General features: G+C 42.9%; 2 protein-coding genes across 3 annotated transcripts; both read left to right on the forward strand.

The window, feature by feature from the left end:
* Positions 1-2: 2 nt before the first annotated feature.
* LOC143908008 (uncharacterized) lies at positions 3-4,833 on the forward strand. Its single transcript, XM_077425224.1, has one exon. It carries the CDS (start codon positions 1,094-1,096, stop codon positions 2,792-2,794), a length of 1,701 nt encoding a protein of 566 aa, XP_077281350.1. The 5' UTR covers positions 3-1,093; the 3' UTR covers positions 2,795-4,833.
* A 3,745-nt stretch (positions 4,834-8,578) lies between these two features.
* Positions 8,579-11,079, forward strand: LOC143908023 (uncharacterized). 2 transcript variants are annotated; one of them, XM_077425259.1, is made up of 3 exons: positions 8,579-8,979; positions 9,090-9,255; positions 9,370-11,079. In XM_077425259.1, exons 2-3 carry the CDS (start codon positions 9,109-9,111, stop codon positions 9,580-9,582), a joined length of 360 nt encoding a protein of 119 aa, XP_077281385.1. In that variant the 5' UTR covers positions 8,579-8,979; positions 9,090-9,108; the 3' UTR covers positions 9,583-11,079. The 2 variants fall into 2 exon arrangements, with proteins under 2 accessions (XP_077281385.1, XP_077281384.1); XM_077425258.1 differs by having other exon boundaries at positions 8,586-8,983.
* The last annotated feature ends 405 nt before the right edge of the window (positions 11,080-11,484 follow it).

Genomic DNA, 11,484 nt, shown 5'->3' on the forward strand with positions numbered 1-11,484 from the left:
ATTATGAATTAATATTACAACATTATTTATGGCGTGGTTTATTTAATAATTACGGGCTAATCTTCTTAAAATATTACTTTGTATCAATATTATTTTGCATCTGCGTGCTAAAAGGAACAAATATATTTGATTAATCGTCAATCCAAATTAAGTTCATTATTTTTATTCTTCGTCATTTCATTAAGATAATAATTATGATTAAACAATTATCCAATAAAAGCTCGTGTAGGATTTTGTAGTCGAAATGCAGTTTTGACAGATGACGTTAAAATAATTTTTAACGAGATCATAAATTTACTATAATTATAACATTTTAACATTATTATAATGAGTTATCGATGCACGATTGTCCAAATTTATGACCGAAGATGATCAATAACAATCCGGTAAATATAATGGTCATTTACATACACGGTGATCTATAGTGACATGTACAAAAAAACTCTCAATGTTCGCACCAAGACTTTCTTTTCACATTTCCTCTCTTTCTCTATCTCCATTTTTCTTCGCGTAATTAATTTGTATGGGGGAAAGAAAAAAAGGAAGGGGAAAAAAAGCGAGAGCAGATGCGACATATTTTGCGACTTCTTTCTTTTCGTCGCGGTGTCTGAGGCGCGACGATTAGATAAGGCTCCGGTTCATAGTACGTCCGAGATGCAGACCTCATAAGAGACCGGGATGCTCGAGGCCCAGCCTCAGTTAAAGCTGCGTGTGCAAACCGACAATTAAGGACGGGACGAGTCGCCCTGAGTAACTTCTGCGCGATTGTTGCCAGCAACAGCATAGCGCCTTAATTTTCGTGTATGTTGTGTCATCTTGTCGCTTTCATCGCGCCTCTACATCCGTTTCTGACGACAGAGAAAGAGAGATAATTTTGTCTATCCGCGATCAGAGTACGATTGACTCTCGGGGAGAACTATCTCATCTTCCTCTTCCTTCGCTGAAATAACCGAGGCGGTTATTTTCCAAGACCTCTCGGTCTTGGGAAATATGAGTCCTGGATACAAAGATTTCTACCGATCGGCTGGACCCTTCGATTCGTCGTAACCCTCTCGGACGGGGTTTCCAAAAGCGAAACACCGAACGGGAAAAGATGCCCGCCTGCTCGAGCGAGAGCTCGTCCAGATTATGGTCCTCCAGCCCGCCGATGTCGCGAAGTAGCAGCGCGTCGCCGTCGCTACCCGGCACACCGTTATCCACATCGCCACCCCGAACGTCGCCCGTGACCATGTTGAAGCGCACGGCGTCGAACGTGATCGTGCCGCCGTCCAACGCGCCGACGAGCCTCTCCCGGGCATCGTCGTTCTCGGGTATGTCGACGGTGATACTCTCCCATCAGAGACGACAGCAGCAACGGCAGCAGCAACAGCCGCTAGCGGCAGATAGTCGGAATGTCGAGCGGAGCAGCGGTTCCATACTGTCGAGGGTCATGTTTTGGTACCTCGGACTTCTATTGGGTCTACTTCGGGGTGTTTTCAACGTCGTCGGCTACGCGATCTGGGCGCCCGCTCTCTGGGCGTCCGCCTGGGTCTGCTTGTTCTGGGTGGTTCTACAGCTGCCGCTGACCGCCCTCAAGTGGTTCATCACCTTGCTGCACACCCCGGCTTATGAGAGATCGCGCAACAAACGATGCGTGCTGATCAGTGGTGGTAGCACGGTACAGGCGGTGCATCTGGCGCGTAACTTCTACAAGGCCGGCGCCCGGGTGGTGGTGTGCGATCTCGAGGGCCTGTTCGGCCTGGCCAGATTCTCGACCGCCTGTTCCAAGTACTACACGATACCACGGCCCGGGCCCAGGAACGTTGTCGAGTACATAAAGGCGCTGAAAGATATCGTCCAGCGTGAACGGGTGGCTTATTATATACCGGTGAGCGCCGCCAGCACCGCATATTACGACGCCCTGGCGAAGCCGCACTTGGAGATCATGGGCTGCGAGTGCTTCGTGCCCGATGCCAGTCAGGTAACCGCGCTGGACGACCCGTTGGAGCTGCTACGTCGCTGTCGTATGCTCGGTCTTCCGACCCCGCAACACTTTCTGCTCCGATCGATGCAAGATCTGTCCGCGCTCTACGAGCGAAATGCATTCCGCACCGGCAGGTACACGATGCTGGCCGCCGGTCCCGCGGGAATGCGCGATCGCGCCAAGATTCTGTTACCACCTACTGTCAGGGAGTTCCGGAATCAGCAGCACGAGATCAGCGAGAGGCGACCGTGGGTGGTGATCCGCGACTCCGGCGGAGATCACTTCATCACCTGCACCACGCTCAAAGAGTCACGGATCGTGGCGAACGTGACTTGCCGGGTGGACGAGGACCGAGGCCTAATCCTTGAGAAACGTCCGGAGATCACGCGGTGGCTCGAACAGTTTTTCGCACGTTCCTTCGGCGGCAGGATCAACGGTCACATGAGCTTTCGGCTAACGGTGTCGGAGGAGACGGGTGAGCTGGTGTCCATCGGCTGTCGCGTGGGCGTGAGCCTGCCCTACATCTGCTACACGGGGATACATCCGCGTTTGGTGTGGAAACCCTGCCGACATTTCTCCAGGCAGAACTCGGCGTTGCTGGGCACGTCGAGCCGGGAGTTGCTGCCCGATGCTGTAGCGAGTGCTCTCAAACAAACAATCAGCGAGACCGCACCCCATCTTCTAGGAACGGTGCTGGACAAGAGGGAGTCCCTCTTCGTGTATTGGGATCCATTGCCCTATTGCGCCTACTATCATCTCCAATTGCCGTTCCGGCGTGTCGCGGAGGTTATCAGGACGCAGCATAATCCACCCCTAGCGGTGGTGCAATAGGACTCTCTCCTAAAACGGGAGCTTCTCTTGTATTAAGATCCCTTCTTTTTCGCCTACCTATTCGTAGCAGCTCTTTAGAAACGTTTCGCAAACGATCGTCAAGAGAGCTTGCAATTGATCCTTATGCAATCAGGACTGATGCAATCAAGGGTTGAAGTGCAGCTATTATCTCTGGACCTCAACGTCGATCGCGTCTCCGAGAAGAAAATGTGCCAAAGAGGAGATCCGCGGACGAATCCCGGACGAGACCGTACTTATTTCTTTTTCGTGAGTAATTGTGTAGAGTGTGATATTATTTATTGGAGAACACAATGTATCTGCGCGCGATGTCCGTGTTTCACACGCCGCTAATCGGCAAAGTCTCATCGGCAAAGAACTACGCATTTTCTTGTCACATTATTTTGCATCGCATTATAACATATAAGTAAATATGAGACTCTAATATAATTCCACGTATAGAGTGCGTGTGTGAAAGAGAGAGAGAGAGAGAGAGAGAGAGAGAGAGAGAAAGAGCGTATGCGTGTATATAATTTTATTTCTACTTGTTATAATTAACGACTATAATATAAACATATAGTAATAATATACTTCGTTGAAGAGAGGAGGGAAGAAATACGGTAGTTTTGTGTCAATTCGAGAACTAGGAAGTAAGAACCTCGCAAGAGCGCGTTCTCCGACTCGTGCTCGAGAGTCACTGGGGAACCGGTGATCGCGTTCGTTCGGGGGGTCGCGGATTTGAACAAAAGTGAGCGAGTTAAAAATACGTACAAAGGTCAAGTTCGGCTCAAGTAATCGGCTTGAAAAAGAAAAAAAGAGTGACGCGGCGCGCGGCGGCTCGTGCCGTGTGTGTTGCCACTCGAGCCTTTGCCTCGATTAGGGGAAGAAGCGCGATTGGACACACAGATGAAAAAAACATATGCTCTCTGCGGGTTGCGCGCTATCAATACTGATTATACTAAACGGGAGACTTATGCACCGTGTGTGATTAATATATTCCTATATCTGTCTGGTAGACTGGCGCAGCAATTGCCCGTACAATAACGGATGAAGGGGGAGAAGAGGATCCGATTCCTCGAGAAACCGGTTAACTCTAATCTCATCTCTTTCGCTATATATTTTACCGTAATCGCGCGGCTGCAATCATGAGAAGAATTATCCCGTCTTCGACTTAATTTGCTCAAATCACTACTGATCGAGTCGAAGATGCTAGGAGGTCACACCGATGTGCGAACATATTTTCTATTTAAAACGACGCTTATCATCAAGTGCAAGTGTGAGAACTAGCGATATTCTGGAGAGGATAATCTTCGATCTTTCCATCCATCATCATTACCGAATTAAAATTGATTGCGATTTTTTCGTAAATGCGTAATAGCAAAGGACGTTTGTACAATCGCTGATAGGACTATTTATGAACTATTGTGCGATCAGCTCAATAGGCGCCGGCGATATAAACGTTGCTTTTAACATTCACAACACTCGCCGAGCGAGAAACAGAGAGAGCGTGCTCGTTCACCAATACGATTGTTTGGTACATGTTTTGTAAATGCCAGCGCATAATCGATCGAAGTGGCTTAACCCTTCCGATATCGGTTCTTTCTTTTACATTACAAAAGCAAGAGGTATTTATATCGATAAGTTCGCGTTTATTTATATCGATAAAGCGCGCGTTTCGATTTTTTTACATTATGTTAAATCAGACTTAACGATCCTCATAACTGAGACATTATATTTCAGTACTACACATAAAACGAATAATTATTTATTACTTTTTCTATTCACGGCAAAACTTTTCGAATGTTCCTTAGGATCAAACACATCGAGATACATCCTAATGACATCGAAAGGATTAACAAGTAATAAGTTTGTCTAGATTATTTAATGTATTTCATCGCGTAATTTTCGATCATTTTGAAAGATCAGCTTTGAAGAGAGTGCTTCGAAATACTTCGAGAAAATGTAATCTATATTATTTCTCTAATGATAATATAATCCGTATTGTCGGCCTTTCGTTAATAAATGTTCCAAAAAACATCGAACCATGTATGTACATATTTTTGTTATCCCTCAGTAAAAAGCTCAATAAGAAGACACTCATGCCAATTAATTACATATGTATATTTTTTTTAATATACTTTCGAGCATAAGATCTACTGCATTGCAATAAATTGGTAAATTAATATTGCAAACATCAGATACCTTTTATCCCTCACTATCTATTAAATCTATTACATTAACCAATGAAGATCAATGAACTAATTGGCATAAAGAAAATTACAAGAGAGGAAATAAAATAAAAATTCGTGTAAGCAGCATTTATTATTTCTTATATTATCATATATTTTTCGAGCCGTAAGATCTATCGCCTTGGTATACTGCAAATATTAATAAACTTATAATACGGAGTATTTTTCAACGAAAAAGTAATTTTATAAAAATTCAGAGAGATTTTTGTCAAGCGTGCTATTATATTAAAGGAGCAATGACCAATGCACGTCATCGCGATCGTATCGTTGATCAGATCGATCGTTCGCTGAAAATCGTACTGTTTGTTCGTGCTAACGAGCGCGACGTAATGCATCTTGCATATATCGAGGGCGTTTCGCTAACGAGTTACTGGCTGACTGGAGCTTATAATCTCCTTACAACGCGATTGTACGCGTAAAGCTGTAAATAATACCTCGCTATAGATGGAATGACCCGGGGGCAACACTGGCTGACGGACTTTGACAGCTCGGGGTCGCCGGTTCGTGAAGAGAGTGAGAGAGAGGGAGGAAGAGAGAGAGAGAGAGAGAGAGAGAGAGAGAGAAAAGTCAGTTCGCCAGGGTATTATCTGCTTTTCTTCTCCTTTTTTCACCTCTCTTTCCCTTTCTTCTTCGAAACTTACTATACTCATTGTCAGTCGCTTCTTTCTCCGAATACAGATATTCGCGTCAACGTCGCCGAACAATCAACTTTGCCACTAAATTAACTCTTAGTTAGTCGCCTTCAGTCTCGACTAATGTAACTGATCACGCGGGATTACGACACGATTACATTTTTCATTACGTACACCACAGTTCTTGCTATACAAGTTGGAAATTATAATAACCTTATCTAGTTTAATTTCAAGTAAATTTTTAATTAATATAGAATACATGAACCTTAACACCTTGTTATGGCTCGATGCTCCTTTGTTGTAATTGATTTTTAATCTTGTGAGCCTTTATTTTTATATTCAAGTAAATAATTTTGCACTGTAAAATTTGTCAACAAAAGAAGCACGTGTTTACAATTTCGTTTTCCGCAGCTTATTCCTCGCACCTCAGCCTTCAATACTATTGCACTTGGTCAGGAACCCATATATCCGATTAATATCTGATTTCAAGAATCTAATACTAAAACCCCTTGCACAATAGGCCATAGCGATAGCGATAGCGACAGCGACAAAGTTGCCGACAAAGCTATACAAGACTACGATCGACTCCGATAAGAATCATCGGGAATATCGATTTTCCAGCGATGATAAAAAAAAATGGAAACAAACGAGTGGAAATGTTCACGTGTTAGCGGAAAAATTCGGTCTGATAAGACGCGATATGCAAAAGCTGTCTGGCGATAGTTTTATCGCTGATAATTCCTCCACAGTTTAGTGCCTCGGCGTAAAAAATCATGCTAAGAGAGATGAAAACGCGCCGAGTGCGCGATTGAGATATAAGGGCACTAAACTGACATTAATATTTCGCGAAATATACAGAATTATATTCGAAAACGAAAATTATCGGTAAGAAACTATCTTCTAAAGTGGTATGAGTTGTCTTGAAGGTGTCGCGAAGCTAATTTCAACTTTTATCCCTATTTAGGTGATATCTTTAGCATCGTATCTTACAACTCCAATATGTTTAGGTAAGTATAATGTATAAGGGCCGGTTGTTCCAACCTGTTGGTGAACTAACTAATAGTTAAATCATATGTATGTCTTTGTTTTTCCTTTAAATTAGGCAAAGATAAACATATGATTTAACTATTAGTTAGCTTACCAATAGGTTGGAACAACCGACCCTAAGTCAAGGAAAAATCATCTCAGAAAGTGAATATTTTACGATATATTTTATTTATATCTATATATTCTGCTCAAATATTCTATCACGTAAAATACGATAAATCGCGCGAAATATTCACTTTCTATAATGAGCTTGCCATATAAACAGAGACGGAAATAAAAGACTCTAGTCGGCTCATCTCGTTTTTCACCAAACAAGGACAAAAGTCGGAGATTCGGACAACGGCGGCAATAAAGTATGTAACGCAGACATATCATGCGATAATATTGAAATGCAGTTCCTTGACGACGGCTAGTAAAATAAATCAATATACGCCGGTACCCTTCCTTCATTTTTTACTCTCCCTCAGGAGAGGCACGCGATAAAAGCGTCTATCTTTCCCATAAACTTAGCTAGCCGACCTCTCATTCAGGGAGGCGGTGATGCGCCTCCGTTTCTACTTAAGACGAACATAATATCCCTGACATAATAACGATCATGACTCTGCCTCCGATATAACAGCGATAATAACGATCGCCCCGGCCAAGTCGATCTCGCTGTAATGAAGCCTAAAGTAAAAGGACTTAAAAGCCGCTAACTTGGTTTAGCAGCGTAGAGAACAAGAAGTAAAGTCATTTCCTTAGGCAACGTGAATCGCGTGGTTCCAGGCACGGCGTTGTGGGAACCGATTCACCTGGCTCACCTGGCTGACATAGCGATGGTCTGGTTACTGCCAGCCAGTTATCTCTCGCCGCTGTTCGCTGACTGCAATATTTTACAATTCAATACCCCTTTCTTCGGAACTCGAAGCTTCACTTTTTACGCCGTCTAGACCAAAAAGAGCACTTGTTACACCAAAGACACGCTCTATGTAGGATACGATTAAGCGTCAGCTTTTATATGCAAATCTACTTTCGCTAAATCTTTTAACGTTATTTAAAGGACAAGCGACACAATAGCAAAGTGTTTTATGGTGAGCTTTGGGACGTTTGTTGCTTAGAGATTACAGAGAATTGATGAATACTTTGTCTCTGTTTTACTGACCTCGTCGGAAAGTTTTTCCCCATATTAGCTTCTCATTTTCTGCGATAGACGCAGGAACCTATCCTGCATAACTCCACGAATCACGATCGACCGTCAAGGAAAGAAAATAGTGTTATATATAAATACGTTTATAAAAATAATTTAGTTTTAAGCACCTATAGTTCAATAATTATTACATAAATTAGTTATGTAAGTAAAATCGCAGCTAGTTGCAGCATACAAACAGTCGAAGCATCTACAACAGTCGTAGCTACTCTCTCGTGTAGCTTCACGAATTTGTTAAACAGATAAGAGGCTGTTTTACACAAACAGAATAAATATAACCGAGGTGCGATACGCATTGCAGAAATGACGCCGTCAGCGGGGTCAGGGTTGGCAAAGTTGATTTTGCGTGATGCCGGTTAATGATTACATCGAGCGCGGTATATTGTATGCAATCATGTACTTGGAAGTATCGAGAAATTCGGTTTAAAAAAAATTGTAGAACGTAATCGAAACGGAACGTCTTCCGTGCACGCTTTTTCAAACAACTGCGGAAACGTGTTGTTGGAAAAAAGAGCATCGAGTCGCAAAATATAAAAACGCGAACACGGAATTCTCGTTACCGTTGTCAAATTCTAGGATTTCAACTGACGATCCATAAGTCAAGTGACAGTTTGCTTCGAATTCTGAGAAAACTGTATGAAGATTTTCAGCCAATGTCGGATATATGTATGTGCGCTTGTATGCCTAACTCGTTTAACCGCCAACCCATGACGCATTTTCCTTGCAATTCTCGAGCACCCGGGATTTACGATGCACACATCCGATTTCGATGTGCGTTGCGTAACGGAGAAGAGGCCGCACCCGAGGCTCGTCGATTACCCGTCCGCTCTTCTCGAAACAACACGGCCGGAGCGAGCGGGCAGGCGGATATACGATACCGACATTGTATCTAATCTCCTCTGCAACGCGACGAGCAAATACAATATTCCAGAAGGCGATACTTTCGGCGCGTATCGACATACCGGCTATTTGACCGTTCGTTCAGTTAGTGCTATCCGGAGTCTCGTCGCTCGACAATAAACCACCGTCTTTCTACGAAAATATCTGAAAGAATCGCGCAGAGTGAAGAACATCGTACGTTATAATTTTTTCTCTTTCTTTTCTTCATTTGTTTCCTCGACAGTCGATATCTCTAATTCGGTTGGTATTCTTTTGACGCGGCGCATCATCCTTGGCGAAAGAAGTCGAGGATCGAGAGGAGATATGCGGTTCCGATCGCCAGCATTTTTACTCCTCTGCGTCGTTTCGCTCGCGACGGCGCAGGGAATCAGCGAGTGTCGACAGGATGCCGACGACGAGCTGATCTGGGAATATGACGTCAGGAGACCGCACCGAACTGGTGGTTATCAAGTGCGTTTACGATCATATCGCAAATCGTGTCCTGTTAATTGTACCTTTCGGATCTAGATCCACTTGTTGACAGTTATCTTAATCCATTCACGAAGGTTTCTCGATTGTAACTAGGAGGTAGAGGCGGATTACGGACCGACGGACGCGAGAATCACCTGCATACGTTTCAACTCGCTGTCCGATGATGATAACGGCGCAGCATGGGTCACCGCCGGCGGAATCGGTCACGACTTCGTCAAACTCAAGTTCAGGTCGAAGTACTCGCGAGGGCTCCACTACAGAGTCCTGGTTTATGGACGGCCCACCCTGAGAAGAGGATCACCGTAGCATCTTTGACGGCTATCCTCATAAATTATTGGTGTCTCGCATTAGTACTTAATTCCTCATGTTTGAATGCGTAATACATTATATCTTTCTAAGTTCTCAATTCTTTCTTTAATACTGTTAGATCTATCATATGTAGTAGTGCGCGGTAAAGCCATATGTATGTCTCAATGGAGAGATTAAACATCACGCGCTTCCGCATCTCTGATGTCGATACTCAAATCCGCCCACTTAAATATATTTGCAATCCACGTTGTCTCGGTTTTCATCCGGAGCGGCGGGTCGCACGAATTTTCGACACTGACATCCGCGTAATAAATCTGAAGATAGATTTACCACCGTTGTAATTCAGGACGTTAACCCGTCGCGTGTCCCGATAATACTGACAGAAATGGAACCGCCTCCTGACAGGAAATAGAGCCTCCTCCGATTGTAAATCTATCTCCCTATCATTTTAGGTTTTACTTCTGACAAGAATAATAAAAATATAAACTCAAGCAATTAGTCGCACATTTTTCCAATTTACAATGTTCGTTCTCTGCTTCGCGTAATTAGACGAGGGTAGATTTAGTCTCGCGCGTGTGATAACGTAATAAATCTTCCTACACGTAAAGCATCCCTTAAGGAGGTTGTCTCTTAAGGAGAATCTTTAATTTCAGGAAGAAAATGTTAATTCTGAAAATTGGAAAATTAATTTTTATGGTCCGTAATCAAAAGACAATGGTAGGAGTTAATATATCATTTCACAAGTTGAAAACTTAGTTTTGCCAGGAATTGATGGGAGGGGAGGGATTATCGTATTCCGAATGCGCGGTACCATGTAACCTATATATCCCTTGTGGGTCAAATTCCGAAAACAAGCTGACGTGACCACAGCGATAAGCAGAACCCGCGTCGGGTTCCACGTGGAAAGGCGCGGGGACGATTCTCCAGATTGGAAAAGCTTAATACGAGCCAACCCCCCAGAGCGGGGTGTACCATTCGCGGATTGCCTCCATCGACAAGTTTCGAAAGAAATATATTTTCCCTGCGTGCAGGAAATAATTACGTGATCGAACATGCGAAACGATATTCGTTCCTTCGGGCAATTACACGAAAAGAAAGTTTTGATCAGCCAGTCCGGGTAGGCGAACACGTCGAGCGGTATCCGGAAGACAGAAGGATTACCCGTTCATCGGAATATTCGAGGACATTTTCGATATCTATTTATTCCTCATACTTTGCAATTGAATTCTCTCATTTTACGAGCGACAACTTTAAAATAATTAAAAGCTTACTTAAAGACAATTTTTTACCGAAAGAAAAAGAAAGGCAGAAAGGCAAAAAGAAAAACATGTAATTCTGCAAGCAAAGTTGAAATTTCATGTTAATTATTATATAAGTTATTATTATTAATTAGTGTTAATTACGTGTCTTCTATGAGTATAAAAATGATCATATTCTACAATCATAATATATATGCTGTAAAACATATATTGAATATATAAATATATGTTCTAAAAAAATTATCGATACTTTTTTCCATTTCTTGCCTTAATCTCTTATATGTGTGTAATCAATAAAGAAAAAAAAATATATATATTATAAATAACAATTTTCGATCACAAATAACAAACATTCATTCATCACGTCTATCATTATATATGACTTTAACTTATTTATTTGTAATTTTTTTAAAATTATTTGAAATTTTCATATCCTTTTAAAGCGATCGATATGCAGTTACAATCACAAAACTGATAAGATATCAAGTTGAACGTTCTGTCCGTTTACGCGTAACCAGGTAGCAAATTTCGACTTCTCCCGGCTCTAATGTTCACACCACGTCTACATTGCTCAGCCCTCGTTCACCGCGTACGCGGGGGGATACATGTGCCGGGACACCCTCGCGTACGGCCCCCCGTC

Source organism: Temnothorax americanus, unplaced genomic scaffold (assembly GCF_048541705.1).
Source record: "Temnothorax americanus isolate GAGA-0224 unplaced genomic scaffold, ASM4854170v1 Scaffold9, whole genome shotgun sequence".
Classification (NCBI taxonomy): domain Eukaryota; kingdom Metazoa; phylum Arthropoda; class Insecta; order Hymenoptera; family Formicidae; genus Temnothorax; species Temnothorax americanus.

Coding starts and splice junctions, on each gene's coding strand:
- LOC143908023 (XM_077425259.1), top strand. CDS start 9,109: ATGCGGTTCCGATCGCCAGCATTTTTACTCCTCTGCGTCGTTTCGCTC. Junction 9,256..9,369: donor ACCGAACTGGTGGTTATCAA/GTGCGTTTACGA, acceptor GATTGTAACTAG/GAGGTAGAGGCGGATTACGG.
- LOC143908008 (XM_077425224.1), top strand. CDS start 1,094: ATGCCCGCCTGCTCGAGCGAGAGCTCGTCCAGATTATGGTCCTCCAGC.